Raw genomic sequence first — 17937 nt, forward strand, 5'->3', positions numbered from 1 at the left:
TAAAATATATTAAAAATAGAAGCCATTAAAAAAATAAATTAATGGTTTGATATGGTATATTTGACCAGTAGCTATATATTGTTTTGCTTTGTTTTGGACAAGAAACAATAGATTTTGCAGTAATCAATTTATTCTAGATCAGGCAGATTCACAGAATATGTTGTCATATTTGTATTTGTTATTTGGAATAATTAAATAGTTACCTCATTGTGGTACAGACAAGGCAGCTAATTTGTTTTTTATATTTATGGAAAGAGTAAATAAAAAAGGATAATGTTTTTTATTTGCTCATTATATGAAAATTGGCTTATAAGTATAGAATAAGATAACCTCTGCATCTCCTTCCATTCAAAATTACTCAATTTGATTGCATGTATTGCTTTTTTAAGTGAGGAAATGAAAACTCTCTTGAACCCTGAGTATCTGGAACATGATGCCTAGTAAGTACAAACACTTTCTGTTGTTTTTATTTTTCCATACCATATCTATTTTAATAAAGGTTTAACAGCAATTATTTTTCTAAATTTTAGTGCAATGTTCTCACAACTTATGGAAACTGCTGAACCTTGGTTTTCTACTTTTGAGCATGACGGTCAGAAGGTAAGCCATATAGTTCAGCTGTTTTCAATGTTTAAAGGAACAAATAATTTCATTAAGTAACAACATAGACTCAGAGAATAGAAGCCATTATTATTACTATAAAAAATGTAACAATCCCTGTGGAATAAGATTGAGCTTGATGTAACCCACATCTATGATAGTATTGGCAGATGTATATACAAGGATAATATAAAAAATTTTGTATAAATAAATGGAAAATTCTTTTATACATGTGTATATTTCCATGCACTATAACTTCTTAAAAATTATTATAAATTTTTAAAAAATGCATTTATCTCCTTGATCTGTTGCTATCCTAGTGAGTTAATAGATACATTAACTGACATGCATAAACTTTGTAACAAGTATGTTTTTCTTTGACTAGTGCATCACTATTGAATTTACACATTGAGCATCAAAACCATTTTTTTACTCTCTTATCCCTATTTTTAATTATAATTTTTTTTGTGATTAACATCCCATAACATTCATCTTTTTAAAGTGTACCCTTCAGTGGATTTTAGCATATTCATAGGTTGTACAAATATCCTCACATCTAATTCCCAAACATTTTCCTCACCCCAAAAGGAAATCCCACACCCAATAGTAGTCACTTTCTACCTTTCTTCTCCCAGAGCTTCTGCTATTATTAATCTTGTATTTCCACTTGCCTGTTCTGGACATTTCATATATATGGAATTATGCAATATGCGGCCTTGTGACTGACTCGTTTCATTTAGCATGTTTCTAGTGGTCATTCAAGTTGCAGCATACATCATTACTTTGTTCCTTTTCATGGCTGAATAATATTTCATTGTGTGGATATACCACATTTTGTTTACCCATAAATCAATTGATGGGCATTTGGGTTTATTTTACTTTTTTGCTCACTATAAACAGTATGAACAAACTTTTGTGTGAACATATGTTTTTAGATATTTTGGCCTAACTAGGAGTGAAATTTCTGAATTATCTGTTACTTTAAATAAACATATATACTAAGAGATCACTATGGCATTTTCATTTTAATTACACAATATTGGAAAAATTGTAGATTATTCTGGCAAGCAACGTCAAGAGTTTGGGGCATATTACTTTCTATGTGATTAATTTATTTTATATTGTTATAATTGATTGCATTCTGGCTAGAAACCATATATTACTCGGTCACTTTATTCCATCTCTTAGAAAAGGAAATGGATAACTAATGCTTTTCATGCCTTTTGTCGAGGTCAGGGCAAACTACTGCCTGCAAGCCAATTTAGCCTGCCATCTGTTTTTGTATAGCTTGTGACTTAAAATGGCTTTTACATTATTAAATGGTTGAAAAAATATGAAAAGAAGAACATTTTGTGACATATGACAATAATATGGAATTCAATTTCCATGCCCATAAAAGAAGTTTTACTGGGATACAGCCATGCCTGTTTGTGTACTCACTGTCTGTGACTGCTTCCTCGTTACCACAGTCAAGTCCAATAGTTGCAACACAGACAGGGTGGCCTGTGCAGTCTGAAACATTTACTGTCTGCCTCTTTGAAAGTTTGCCAACCCTAGCCTAGGTGATAAAGTCTTCCTTCAGCAGTAGACAAACATGCTACCTCTGTGAAATATGTGATGAAAATACATGTGCTTTGGAACTTTCTTTATATTTATTTGACAAGTGATTTGATGAACTCATAGACTCAAGTGAACATCAAAATTTTAAGCAGAGAGTATTTGAATACATTTAAAATAGGCATCATGATTATTTTATGTAGTGGTCATTTTGTATCTTATAATTGATCCAATGTATCTGAGAAAATGAGTGATAAATTATAAAAAATTATAATTAAAAATAAGGATAAGAGAGTTAAAAAATGGGTTTTTTAAAAAAATATATATATATATTTTAAGACTTCATTTATTTTAGAGACGAAATAGAGATAGATAAAGAGAGAGAGAGAAGGGGAGGAAGAGCAGGAAGGATCAACTCCCATATGTGCCTTGACCAGACAAGCCCAGGGTTTCGAACCGGCAACCTCAGTGTTCCAGGTCAACACTTTATCTACTGCACCACCACAGGTCAGGCCTCTCTCACCTTTTTAAAAAGAAGTTTGAAGTCTGAGAAATTAATGTACCACTTCTTTATTTAATTCTTTTAGTTTCCTTAAACATTCAGTTATAACACATGCTGCCTATTTCAGCAGACATACTATTCATAAGACTTTGTTGATGAAGAAAGCAATACATTGGTTTCCATAACTTCATTAAGTCATTATCTTGTTGCATAACTGTAACAGTGTGTAGACTAGTTCTGCTCTGCAGAACACATTTACTACTTAATAAATGGTTAGAAAATTTTTCTAGTTTTGGTAGTTGTAGCTGTCCAATTTGATCATATGTGTTAAATGCAAATAGCATACTTTATTGTGATAAGAATTCCTGATGATAGGAAGTATTTTACAATAATTTTAACTTCCCTTTTGATTTACTGTTTAGCCCTTAAGTGATCTAGAGTTTCTTAAATGTAAGAAATTTTGTTATAACTGTTCTAAGCACAGGGGAAATCTTTTCAAACTATAGTTTGTATAAGCCTTATACTTACACACGAGTCTATATTAAGCATTGGAAAATGGACTACGTATGCTATTGATTTAATGAGAACGCATTCTGTTCAAACTAGAAATTTGATTATATGATTTCATTAAGTTAAACAGTTTTAAACAGGTTAACTTAGGATCACCAAAGCCAGTGAAGTATGTGTATTGGAAACCCTTAGAAAAAGACTAGGTACAGTGCTCTCTTTTCTATGTGGTGGTTGGAATTTCTGTCCGTCTGAGCTCAGGGCCTCTGCCCCAGACTGGATGATAAACAGCTGCACAGGGCTCTCCAGTACAGGAAAAACCACATGACCAAAACACATAAAATGATAAATTGCCTGTTTTTAAAGGAAACTTGGCTTTAGAATAAATGCTATCTTTTGAATGCAAATAGTATCTTACTTACAATTAACACGAATTCCAAAAGAAAGTTATTTCAATTTAATATCAGCAGGAAAAAAATTTTAGCAAGAATTAAAAAAAAATTAATTAAATATTTGTCATTAAAAATGTTAATGAATTAAAATCTTATTTTAATTTGAAGATAATATTAGATACTATAAAAATAAGAAAAAAGGTGTCTTGGATATATCATTTTTATAATAAATGACCACACTATAGAGATTTTCTTCTTTCTTGTTTATACGCATTGAATTATAAATACAAACTGAATTATAAAAATTAATGTGGATTTACATCTTTCAGACCCAAAGACACGAGGGCAGACATGTAGGGAACACAAAGAACTGCTTTTCTTTTTGAGACTTGAAGTGACTCTGGGAAGACAGACGGAGCCCCTTCCAGGCAATGTCTCCTGACACTAACGTGCTCCTCTCCCCCCCCCAGCTTGATTAGTCACTGCTCTTCTGTGGCGTTCTAAGTTATTTTCTCTGTGGTCTTCCCCTCCAGGCTGTGAGGGCAAGAGCTTTACCTTGCTTCTGTGCCTCTGAATCTGGTGCAGTGATGAAAAGATGATGTTACTCTTAGAGGTCTCACAGTTTAGGAGCCGAAGAAGTAGTCATAGGGAAGACAGAAGCAGAACCTGGCCCTTGAGCCGCATCTTTAAATACACGTGGGAGCTCTTCAGTGGAAACCCCGGGGAAGAGGATGTTTCAGATGAAAGAATGGCATCCTCAGGGGCTCCGGAAGTAAGAGTTGAGGCTCACTAATGAATGAAAGAAAGGCCTTATACACCAGGCTAAAGAATTTGGGATTTTTTTCCTGAGTGAAAATGATGAGGAGCTATTAAGATGTGTAAGGAATGCAGTTTGGCATAATCTAGTATCTACTTCAGATAGATTACCAGGCATTTGGAAGGTAGATTTAAAGCAGATTAAATTAGGGGCAGCAAGACCAGTCAGAAGGAAATAAATAATTAGGGCCCTAAATCTAGTTGTTACAGTAGAGCTGTAGAAGAGAAAGTTAAGAATCCCCTGAGTGGTTCTGAGGTGCTAAAATTGACAGAGTAGGTGTTCTTAGTGGAGGATGGATTGAAATACACATGGGGAAAGGATGAGCATGTTTCTGAGCAGAAGATGATAAACTTAGTTGTGGGCCTGCTGACTTAGGCACCCTTTTGGAACTCTAAGATTCCTTGCCAAGATTTGGATATATGGGAGGCCCTCGAGAGTCGTAGGTTATGAACTCGGATAGGGAAGCCTTTGGGAAGGGGTTTTGGTTGAAGCACTGTGTATGACTGAGATCACCCAGGGAATTACACATAAGTAGAGAATAAAACAAAGACCAGAACTGTGTGGAAAGGCAACATTTGTGATGGAGAAACAATTTGAGTAGAGAAGTAGACTGAGGATGAGTCATAGGCAGAAAGTCAGAAAAGTGATGCCCTAGATCCTCATTTTGGAGAGAGATAGAAATTGACATCAGAAGAAAGGTCAGACTTAATGTATTTGAGGAAACCCACAGATTTTAGGAGGTAGTTGAAGTTTACATGAAGCATGATAAGGAGTCACAGATACAGCATTCTTACTGTGAAACATGGGCAGGAATGTAGTTGGCCCCACATAAATAATTTTTTTAAATCAGCTATATTTTGGTCTGGAGAGTTTTTAAATCTGTTCTACTTAGCTATTTAAATGATCAAAGGACAGTTAGAGCACATCTTGTTTTCTACTGGTTTTCTTTATTTTTTGACTTTTATAGTTGTGAGAGCTCAAAGTAAAACAGTTTTCATTTGCTCTTTTTCAAATTTAAGTTTTATGCTACAGGAAATATGTTTTGATTAGCATATTACATTTAGGTACTGTGGCTAATTAGACAAACTGGTCATGGACAAGTAGACTAGTTCCCATCACTACCTCTAGCCAAAATTGTCTTGGAATACATAATGTCACAAGAGAAACTGGTCAGGGGAACACAGATAGGAAATATTTTAGAAGGCATTTCCTGGCCTTGAAGTTAGGAGCACAATCATCTGTGTGACGATTAGCATATGATTCCACATTATAAGTACTTGTCATAAGGTGATTTAAGTAGTTGTTGGTTCTTATTTAAACTCCCATCGATAAATATATTCTGGAATGATGTCCATATACTTATTAATTTCATACTGAAATATAATACATGCTTCATTTTTTCTGTTTTTAGGGGAAAGAAACACTGATGACTCCCATCCCTTTTGCTAGACCGCAGGACTTAGGGCCAACAATTGCTATTGTTACTAAAGTCAACCAGATCCACGATCATCTCCTGAAGAAGCATGACATCGAGCTTTACATGCACTTGAACAGACTAGAAATTGCACCACAGATATATGGGCTGTAAGTATTAACGTGTAAATTTCAGCTCTCCCTGATTATGACTTATGATGATTTCTCTCTGTCTCAGCTCCACAGGAAAGAGCAGGAGCTGTTCCAGCGCCACTTCACTTCATACGTCTTTTCTGTCCTGTGTGCCAGGCTCTGTACTCATGGCTTCCACATGTGATATTTCATCTGTTACCCCCACCAGGCCTGTTAATGGAGTGTTACCGCTTTGTTGCAGAGGGAGAAACTAAGGCTTACACGTATTAAACAGTAAAGTCATAATTCAAATCCAAGCAGGAGTGGCTTCATAATCTGCAGAGCCCAGTGCAGAATAAAAGTGGACAACCTCTGTAAAAAACCAGTATAGATTTCAAGGTGGCCACAGCAGGTCATTAAACCTAGCATTTTAAAAAGTACAGGATCACACAGGTCATGCCCACATGGAGCCAGTTGTGAACACAAACAATTCTATGGAGATACCCATGTTCTTTTCATTTTATTGTATGATCTTCTGTTCTGCCCTCAGCAGTGAATTTTGAAAAGTAATGTCAATGCCCCTCACAATGAATATAATACACGTGACAATGTTTATAACAGGCTATAGCAGAAAATAGGGAGGCAGTCACTCCTTAGATATGTGTGTGTGTGTGCATGTGTTTTCACTGGTGTCTTATGAGGTGAGTAGGCAAATTAACAAGATAATAGTTTTAATAAGTGAACTGTGTAGTACTACAAACAACGAAAGGACCTTTTATATTGAAACAATAGCACATTCATATCTATGAATTTCTAGGCAATTCTGCGATAGATATTTCCTGTAAATTCCATCTCTCAATTAGGTAGAACGTGGAAAATTGAAAAGATATCATTGAGATGTACATAGTAGATGCTCAGTATATTTGAATTCATTATTTGAATTACAGAGAATCTTGAACAAGCTAAAGGTTTAGGACCAATTTAGTCCAAAGTAAAGAATATCAGTGAGTGTTTTTCTATGTACTCATTTTACCTGGATTTTTTCATTAACAGTCTTTCTTCTCTGGGACTCCTAACAATAACTGAAGATGTCTGCTTTCCTGTTTTTAATGATGCTTTGTATCTTGAAATATAGGAATAAGTACCCATGATCTTGAATGTTATACAATAACTTGTTTATTAATGCTATTATTTTATATGTGTAAGTGCTTCATCTCCTGGATAATAGTAGCTGATTTTTCTGTTAGGAAATGTTAAGTCAACTTACTGTTAGGTTAAACAAAGTTATTTTGAAATTCAATGTTCACTACTTTCTAAGTGATATTATTATAAATAATATTTCCTAAATATTTTTCATTAACCTTATGAAAGATTACTCCTGTTTCAGTTAGAATGAAGTTTCCCTTGCTTTAATTCAAATAATTAACATCTTGAGTTGTCTTTTGCTTTTTAATTATTGATGAATATCAGACTTTTTGGAAATTAAGTTCTCTGGAGGCCTGTCAGTGCACACTGCCAGGTTTCCAAAGTAGAACACTGACGGCATCATTTCCATCTCTCCCAGGTAACTTCTAGGAGTTGGTGCTTTTGCTTTTTTTCTATTCTTAGATATTACTATGAGAATAAGAATTGCCTTTGATTTCATCACTTTGGTGTTATTTTTGTGCAGAAGCCTCTAACATATTTATATTAGTATGTGATTCCATCCCTGGGTACATACTTGTCATGCATTCAGAAAGCCTCAATCATAGCAGATTCAGTATAAAGCTCCAGTACTGTTTTCACTTAATACTATTTCTAAAGAGAACAAAAATTCAAGTTTAAAAATAACCATTTTTCCTAGGCTCAAGGAACTGTGCTTTATTATCACCTTAAATATATTGAATCTCTATATTTTCAACTACATTTCATACTTTGGTATAAATAGAATACATAATAAGCATCTGTGGGATATGCAATTAATGTCACTTTTGAGGAAAGACCCTTATATCACACTTGGGCTTTGACATTCTTAAATTATGAGCTCTTTACAACACTCATGGGATAAATTTCATCTCTCCCAAATGTTTATTATACATCTTCTATTTCCCTTATTGTCTACTTTCTGGATTAGCAGTTGTTTTGCTGTGGTGGTTTAGAATAATTTAATTGGGGAGGTTCTTGGTTATTGATAAATAATCTGCTTAATTTTGTAATATAATTTAAAAATATTTATATCACAGTATATTTGTCCTAACACATATCACAGTGTAATTATGTGCGACTACTAAGTTTCTATAAACTATATTTGAAATACAAACATATGGTAAAAAATAGAACTCTCAGTCATTAACGTCAGCATAATTACCCACCTTGAAAATTCTGTCTCTCAACAGTTTAAGCAGAATGCTTCCTATTCTAAGCACAGTTAATGATTGAGATATTCTTTTCTTTTCAGTGAACTTTATCTTATACATTAAATGTAAAAACAAGAATGAGGGATTAGAAGGTAAAGATCCAATTATACCTTGTTGTTATACACCACTGGATATCCCCTCCCCCCAGAATTACTCCTTTGGAAAAAGCTGAATATTTTTTCTTCTAATATATGAAGAATTGTCATGATTAAGAATTATGGAGAAGAATAAATTAAATTATTTGAAATAATGATTAATAATTGTTAATATTTATTGTTTTCTGTGGGTGAGGACCATATTGATAGCTTTACATAAATGATTATTTTATTTATCCTCATAACATACTAAGATAGGTACTGTTATTATTGCCATTTTTAGATGAGGAAATTAGGGCTTACAAAGGCTTATTTAGGTCAATCAGCTACCAAGAAGCTGAGCCAGACTGTGAACTCTTAAGTCTGCATTCACAGTCTACAGCAATTTGATTCTGTCTGTGAGTGTGGTAGAAAACGAAGCACCCACAGGAGCTGTGTGTGAGGTTGGAACATGAGCCAAGCTCACGGTGACCAGATGAGCAAAAGACCAGGCTGGTACAAGGCCTGGAATCAGGCAAGTCTTGTTAGCAGTGAGCAGAAGCCAGGCTCCTAAGGAGGAAATAGGAAATCGAGAGTATTGGAAAAGTCCCAGGCCCATAGCCATGCCAAGGATTAGGACAAAAGGAGCTTAGGGTCTTCCACACACAGGTACCACTAGAGAAAGTATAGCTAAAATAATACGTCTAAGGCTTACATTTTCTTGTTCAGGTCCAATACACTAAGTCCTCACTTAATGTTGTTGATAGGTTCTTGGAAACCAACTTTAAGCAAAACGATGAATAACAAAACCATTTTACCAAAGGCTAGTTAATATAAATACAATATAAACGTGAGTTAAGTTCCTGCAGCATACTTTTGGTTGCTAAAACATCACCTAACTTCTCAATAAAGACTCAAAACACTTCTAATATTAATCATTCAAATAATTTTAAGAAGGATTAATAAAAATGAGTAAGATGATTATTTTCCAACCTAGTTATTCCAGTTCAGGGCCGCAGGTGGCCGGAGCCTGCCCCTGCAGCTCAGGAAACGAGTTGGGAACAAGCCTGGACAGACACCTTCAGCTGCAGGGCCGCCACTTCCACACACCCACACCCAGATTGGGGCAATTTAGACGTGCCAGTTCACCCACGGTGCCATCCTTGGGATATGGGAGAAAACCAGAGTACCCAGATGAAACCCTTGCAGACATGGGGAGAACATGCAGACTCCACACAGATAGTGGCCTTGGCTGCAAATTGATCGTTTTTTTTTTTTCATCAACGGTGTAATGAAATGACATGAATGAGATGACGTTATTCAAGGACTTGCTGTTCTCGCCTTGTTTAGGTTAAGCTGCTGAATAGTATTATGAGGAAATGGGGAGAGAGGGATAAGGGTCATTCTCTTAAATTTTACCTGCAAAAGAGTTAATTTGATTTAATAAAAGAAGCAGAATCAGTACTGACAATGTAACCATGAGTTTTAAGATAGACAAAGGCCAAGTAGGAAAAGTATCCACTTATACATGCGCAAGTTTAGGAAAGGCACCACCCACATGCCTTTCTAGCTGAAGATGTTCTCTACTCACTAAACAGATTCAGGTATAGATGTGCTGAGTGTGGAGTTTCTGTGAGACCATGAATATACAAAAGACAGTTGAATTATAAGGTCTGGAGCTTTGGATAGAGAGTTGGAAATACTGGTTTGATAGTTTGCACACTACATGATTCCTAAGAAATATCCACCCATGGGTATCTGACTTTTGACAATGTAAAGCATTAAAAGATTTGGTATAATTAGTGATGAAAGTAAATCATTGTAGTTTCTGTGTTTGAGAGACAAGACTGGAAACAAGGATCTCACCTACGAGGGCCTTGCGATAGTCTGGCTAAGAATTATTGATAGTAATGAAGGAAAGACGATTAAAGAAATATTTTAGGCCCTGGCCGGTTGGCTTAGTGGTAGAGTGTCAGCACAGCATGTGGATGTCCTGGGTTTAATTCCTGGTCAGGGCACACAGGAGAAGCAACCATCTGCTTCTCCACCGCTCCCCTTCTTGCTTCTCTCTCTCCCTTTCTCTCTCTCTCTCTTTTTCTCCTGCAGCCATGGCTCAATTGGAGCAAGTTGGCCCCAGGTACTGAAGATGGCTCTGTGGCCTCTACATCAGGTGCTAAGAATAGCTTGGTTGTCGAGCAATGGAGTAGTGTGCTACATGGGCAGAGCATTGCCCAGTAGGGGACTTGCTGGGTAGATCCTGGTTGGGGTGCTATTGGGAGTCTATCTCTGCCTCCCCTCCTCTAAAATATAAAATAAAAATAAAATGAAGAAATATTTTATAGTTAGATTCTACGATTTGGTAATTACCCAAAACATTTACATTATAAAACTTTTAAATAGGTTTATGAACTTTGAGAAACCAGGGATGTCCAATATGATCTTGGACTGCAATAGCTAAAAGGACTATAACATATATATATACTGCTCACAAAAATTAGGGGATATTTCAAAATGAATATGAAGTGATAAAATAACCCCTAATTTTTGTGAACAGTATATTTGGAAATTCTATGTTTATATAGACTAAGACTTTTTCTTTCTAAAACACTGCTCATAGTTTGACATTTTTTTCAATTAAATGGCTTCTTCCACTAGTGTTCTTCATCCTAGTAATTATATAAGCTAATGAAAACAATCAAAAAACAAATGATGTCATTTTTGTTTAATATATTTGAATAGCTTTAAGTGCTTCCCAAATATCTAACTTCTAACAAGAAGTATTTAAAATGAACATTAAAATGATTCTGAAGTCTGTGGCATATACATTTTTATTCTAAACATTTTAATTCTGCAACTAAGACCTCATTTATTAAATTATACTTGCTTATTAAAATATTTGATTTATTAAAGATCAATATGTGTAATATATGCTCAAAAATTCCTGCAAGTATGTGATTAAGTCACAGTTTTGTAATTTATATTTCTGATTAAGAATTGAAGCTATTGGAACACAAAACATACTACACACCTGAGAAATACTGACATGCTAAAGACTGCTAGGTCAGAATATTTTATGACAGAACATGCACCCCCCAATGCCAATACCATTTCAGGTACCAACAGTAGTCCTCACCTTTCGGTTCTAGATAGTAAACAATGCAACTCTCTGCCAACCCCAGTCTTAAACTCACTAACAAGACCAGGAGCAAGGGTGAGGGGGTCAACCTCAGGCTATAGCAACATTTCCTAAAGAAAGTCTGGTAAAACTGGCTTAATAACTTTACAATTGTTGTGGTGTCTTTTACTGAATGTAAGTATACAAGAAAAACAAATAATTGTCCCCAAACTTTATACATACAAAATGTCGTCTAAAGAAGGTCATTTAAAAAAAACACTCACCAGAAATATATTGTCAGAGTTGCTTGTAAATCACTGTGGGACAATGGAATGTCTTCTTTAAGCTACCTGGTTTAAGAACAGAGTGATATAACTGTAAATCCAATATTGTCCTTGTGTCTATTAACCAATAATCTGTCTAGGTTGGAAAGGAAATAATTTTTATCTTTAAATCAAACTGTAAGTTCTAAAGCATGAATGAAGGAGAAATGTTCAGGACTTATTGGGAAATAATAGTTAAGTGTGGGGTAAAATCTTGGCATTATTAATCATCTTTTATATTCAGTTTCTCTCCCTCATTCTCATATTTAGCTTCTTTTAATCTATGGGTCTGGTTATTTTTTACTCTCCAACTCTTTCCATAATCAAGTAAGCCAAGGGCAAATTGAATATCTACAACTAATTGCCACAATAAGCTCTTTCCTATTGGTAATTCATGTATGATGTCGTAGTCCATTATTAAGTATACCTTGTATTTAACTTGTATAATTTACATCAGTGATTACAGTGTGTGTCTTTGATAGATCTTCAGCCAGACTTAAGCTTCTACCCTTATTTTTTTTTTTTTTTTTTTACCTATAGGGACTCTACTTAATATGTGAGAAGCCCTTTACGGGAGTTATCAGTGCAGTACTTCAGCCATGCCTGTCAATGCCAGGCTTTCTAAAGAAGTGTCTCTCGACTAGTTTGTAAGACATTTGAGATCACTAATGCATCTTATATGAAAATTCTAAACTGTTTTTCTGACTTTTGTAAAATTATTTTAAGGACAGTCTTTTACATTATATATAAATTTATATAACCCATAATACCAAGACAGAATCCTGCATTCCCACCATTAGCTGTTCCCTCAAATGTTAGGAAGATGAAGAGCTAGCTTAATGAAGAGACCCCTCAACTAAGCTCATAATTTTATAACTTGCCAATTGCCAGTGGTTGTCAAATCATTTAAGAAAATTTATCATTTATTACACTCTATTTAAAAGGACAAAAAAAATATGAGACCTCTTCTACCACAAACTCTAAGGAAATCTTTTTCATTTTCTTTTACTAATTAGGGATAACAGATGAAACACTGGTAGAGCTTGTTGCTTTATACTTATTTTTACTTTTGGCTACTTTTATTCTTCATCATGTGTTTCATTATTCTCTCCACTTTCTTATTTTAGTACTTTCAAATAGATCTGACCCAGAATTTAAGTACAGAAAAAGAAATATGTCTGTAATTCAGTTTGGCTTATCCATATACATTTTCTTTCTAAAAAATGTACCTTAAAATCTCTCTCTAATAAAAATAATGCTTTTATTTTCATTGTACTTCAATTATTTTTTTGAGAGAGAGACAGGGAGAGAGAGACAGGAAGAGGGAGAGATGAGAAGCATCAACTCGTAGTTGCGTCACTTCAGTTGTTTACTGATTGCTTCTTATACGTGATTATTTGATTGCAGAGCCATGAAACCTAAAAATATTGCCTAACCTCATGTTTCAGGTTGTTCATCACATTTGGCTCTAATTGGAAGTGTTAGTGACTTGTATGAATAAAAGTCATCCTCAAAACACACCACTGGGATTCTATGGGAGGTATACAAAAAGGCTACCTTGGGCTGTGAAGGAATAATTTCACATAAACATTTTGGTATCTTTGTGTAAAAAAAGAACCAGTTTTATTACTTTCCAGTCACATGCACTATGTATTTTATTATGAATGTGTGAAAAATCAATGTTAAGTATCATACAGCAAAGACAAAACAATACACTTGATACTACTTGATTATAAACGTTATATTCTTAAATACTACTTTAAAATAAAACTATGGATTACCTAAAAGAGAGAAATCAGTCTGAGGTGGCTCTCTTTGCCTACAAGATACTGATTCACCCAGAGACATATTTGAATGAATTTTGTTCTCTACTTGATCCATTTTAATTGGCCAGAGACTCCTGAAAGTCCGTGTTTACTCTTAAAACAATTGGGAGCATGCGGGAGCTTAGAGAGCCATAAATAGAGCAGTGTATTTGAAGGACTGGTGGAAACTGACAGAGGGGTTCTGGCTCCTGGAGCTGCCATAAAACTAGCTGAGCCAATAAACTGCCGTACCTTCTTTCGAACATAAGCTGGAAGCTCTAAGATCTGGGGACAATTTGGAAGAGTTCTATAAAAACCTTGGCTGATAAGGTAACAACTAAAGGGAAACGGTAAAGGGAGAGAAACTATACTATCCCTTGGATTGCACGCCACAGTCCAGTTGGCCAGATTTGGATTTTTCAGCTATTGCCCAGCTGGTGAACAGTTCAAAACTGTTTTAGGTCATGTGATCCCATTGTAGCCAATTGAGTGGTTTGGCAGACAACCACCTTGTAAATATCTATTCACACAAATTGTATGCATACTGCGTTTGTCCATGGGCATTCTCTGCTTGTCTGTATTGATGATATCATATCCACATAGATGGAGGGGTAAATTGTGTGTATAGGTTCATACCTGGATATTTATGCACAGTAATTGTGTACTTTGATTCCTTGTAGGAAACAGAATGGTAGGAATAATCTAGTTAAGTCAGTTTCTATGGGGATTTTTTTTTTTTACTCCTTTTTTCATATTTCCTCTAGTTGTAAAAATTACAGTGATTACACATCATAAAGCCTATCTGTAATAAAACGCATCAGCTGGCCAAGGTTTTCATCGCTCACTCAATAATCCATTAATACAGCAACGCTGCCCAGGCATCTTTATAATACCAACTCGGAGGTAATTTTAATCAGCTAGACCAGCTGGTATTTAACAGCAGCTGCTGGAGACACCACAAATATACTCAATAGCTGACATCTTTATTTGCAGTTTTTCAAGGGGAGAAGAGATTCTCCTGTGGTTACTTGTATTAAGCATTTAAAAGAAGATGTAATGTATACAGGGGTTTATACCTAAATGAGAAGGGGGAGGAATTAATGGTAAAACAAAAGTGATAAATGTTATCGGGAGGAGAGGTTCGTGAAGGAAGAAACTGCTCAGCTGACCAAGAAGACATTGGCTTTGGGTGCACTACAGACCTTTTCCCAGTTATATTTACATTAATCTTGGGGATCACTAGCACTAAAAATGGAGTCTGTTGTATGTAGCACCCTTACATCCTTCTAAGCCAAATGTGTATTGTCCTTGACTACATAAAGCTGTGAAAAATAATTTGATTCTGTGAAAGTGATCCATTAATGTGCATGTGTTGTCTCAGCTACTGCATGCCATGTCCTTTTGTTTTTGTTGTGAATATATTTTTATTCATGTTCAACTTTGATTTTTAAATGAAAGGAACCATCATCAATATGCACTGTCTAGTAGTAAATATGGAATGCTGTTTCACATTGATGTGTATGAGCATGTGCGGGGGAAACAGGCATTGATCGGCAACATGAAGTTAACAGTCACAAACCCATTATAAATAAAAATTTAATTACACTTGGGGGAGCTTGGCTTACAAAGCTCAGAAATCCATAATGGAACTTGCTGGTGGTAAATGCCTGATCTGTTTGTTAAACTCCACTGTTCCCGTCCCCTTTCTCATCTTCTTTTAGAAAATACTGACATCTCTACTGATTAGAAAATGGTGAAGAGAGCTGACTCTCTGATTTATAAAATATGTTGCCTTTGCCTCCTGGGTGAGAATCTTACCTTTTAGTTGAATGAGTAAACGAGGAGAACTAGTGTAAATAGGAAAAAGAAAAGATGTAGTTAGAAAAATAGAGGTCTTTCAAGACAGTGTCTTAGTTACCATCTTTCTAAATGACGGCTTTGCATACAGATACTTGTATATTGAAACATGATATAAATGTCATATGCTTATGTGAACAGAAGTTAAGTGTTTTTTTTCATCTTCGTAGAAAATTTGTGTCGTTTTCTCTAAGACTGATTTCAAAATTAAAGTAAATATAAAATAATAGAGTTATGGGCCTTGTATACTTGGGATAGAAATAGTTTTATTATTTCTGACTCTTGTTGAGCAATCAAATGTTCTTTTCTTATGTTAATAGTCCTTGCTGGGAAATGAAGCATTACAACCCCCCAAAAAAGTGAAACGTGTTCCATGTTTAAGTGCATTTGTGTACTGAATTATCAGAGGTTAACAAATTCCATTGTTAACACCAAGTCTTTTGCAGGTAGTTCCATTTATCAGTGCCACCGATTCTCTTTTTTTTTCCAGAGCCAAATAGTGATCTGTCTGTGTTGGACTATGATTGATATTTAAAATTAAAATCCAGTGACAGAACGGATTACTGAGATAGCAATTTGAATTTGAAAATTACTTAGCAAGCATTTTTTTTTCTGTTATTTGTAGTGAAAACAGTCTGTTTAAGTTTGTTTAGTGTGTTTGACAACAGACAGTTTGATATATTGCTGGGCACAGCGGTAGGTTGGACTTGAGTAGTATTAGCTCTCAGTGTTTTGATTAATGGTAATTGTTTCGATGAAAAGGCATGTTTTACGTACAACTCATAGTCTTGGAAAACAGAAGTCAACTTGCAAGATCCATAATTACTGTTCCGAGTTAGCATATAAAAAGGGCAGGAAGAAGTACCACTGCAGTAGCACAGTAGGATTTTTTTCTTTTGCTTTGTATTGTAGTTAGAGACTGTTCTTTATGTCAGAATATAAATCTTCTGTTATTTATCTTTTGTTCAGTATTTGAAGTTGATTTATGACACATTTCTGTATGCCATAATTTAGTTTGAATCCTACACCAAGGTGAAATTTCACCTGTCTCTACAGTAAAAGGAACTGTATAAGGGACCCAAAGTAACCAATGTAGGTATAGATTAAATATTTTTTCCTATTTTTCTCTAGTCTTGCTCTCACCTTAAAAGAAAGCAACTTAGAATACAATTAGAAGGTTTATTTTAACAATTCAGAGATGTCTATTGCCAGTTTAAACAAAACATTTTACATATCATTAAGGTACATAAACCTAGGGAAAATAAAAGATAATTTTTATTTGAAGAAATACATTTAAGGACATAACTTTTGTCGGCATAGAAACTATCAGAGTAATGCCTTTGTAACACCTTTCATTCTTGCATATGGGATTATATTCATATGTGAAATACATGTACATATACATTATCTTCCCACAAAATGCATCATGCTCAATTTTAGGTTATGAATACATAGAAATTGATTTTAAATGAGTATCCTTACCTTTAGCATGAACAAAAAAAAAACCACTTGCACATAAAGACTTGGACAGAGGGTGGGAGAAAATGGCCTTACCATATTTAAGCATTCTTGTTTTAAGACAGAAATTGTATAAGTGGGAGGCAGTGCTAGGGTTTTTTTATTTTTATTTTTTCCCCTTTCTCCCTACTAAAGAATAAACTAGGTAATGTAATCAGAATGTTCCTAAGAGTGGCATAAATGACAAACATGTTTGTGAAACCAAGATGAGAATCAGTATTTGCACAACAACCCTCTCCTACTGATTTTTTTTTTAAAGAAGCATAGACATTTTTAATCTATTGGGAAATTTTCAAAATATATATACTCAGAAACTTAGTATGATACTTTAAAAAATAAGAGTCCTCCCTGGTAGTTGCAGGATTTTAGGTTTCTATTAATTTTAGAGCACTGGCATAAATAATAACATACCTTGTGCATAACCGTATATAAGTCATGTCCTTCAGTCTGTGGGAAATCTGCAGTGCAGACACTTAGGGTGTTACTCTTTATATCTAAAAGGGAATGATGCTGCTCCACAGTAGCCTGGATTGAAATGCTATTTGTCAGGTTGTTTATTCCAAGCAAAATTAAAATTAATAAATGGTTGTGCAATGCATGCCTAAGCCTTTGACATAAAAATAAATATAATTTAAAAAAAAATTATTTCTCGTAGTTAACAACCATGTGTCATTGTGGTGTCTTTTATTGAAAGGAACTTTATTTAAGTAGCATAAACTTGTTGGATGGGCTTCAATTAAATGATGATTTGTTAATGCAAATGTGTAGCGAATGACGGTAGTACATCTGTCTCTTCATCCATAGGCCATTACTGTGCCGCGTTAGCACATGATTGTAAAAAACGAGAAATCATTATATGCAGGTAGTACATATTCAATCAATTCTGACCTTATGTCTCTGGCGAAATAAAAAAAGTATTCAATGTAAAT

General features: G+C 34.7%; 1 protein-coding gene across 3 annotated transcripts in view; it reads left to right on the plus strand.

Moving 5' to 3' along the window:
* TBC1D5 (TBC1 domain family member 5) overlaps positions 1–17937 on the plus strand; it is a 545405-nt gene that overhangs the window by 335747 nt on the left and 191721 nt on the right. For all 3 annotated transcript variants that reach the window (XM_066245714.1, XM_066245713.1, XM_066245715.1), the window contains 3 exons: positions 394–440; positions 531–600; positions 5787–5959. In XM_066245714.1, the coding sequence (XP_066101811.1) occupies positions 394–440; positions 531–600; positions 5787–5959 (290 nt within the window). The remainder of the gene's footprint in view (positions 1–393; positions 441–530; positions 601–5786; positions 5960–17937) is intronic.

This window comes from Saccopteryx bilineata, chromosome 10, assembly GCF_036850765.1.
Source record: "Saccopteryx bilineata isolate mSacBil1 chromosome 10, mSacBil1_pri_phased_curated, whole genome shotgun sequence".
Taxonomy (NCBI): domain Eukaryota; kingdom Metazoa; phylum Chordata; class Mammalia; order Chiroptera; family Emballonuridae; genus Saccopteryx; species Saccopteryx bilineata.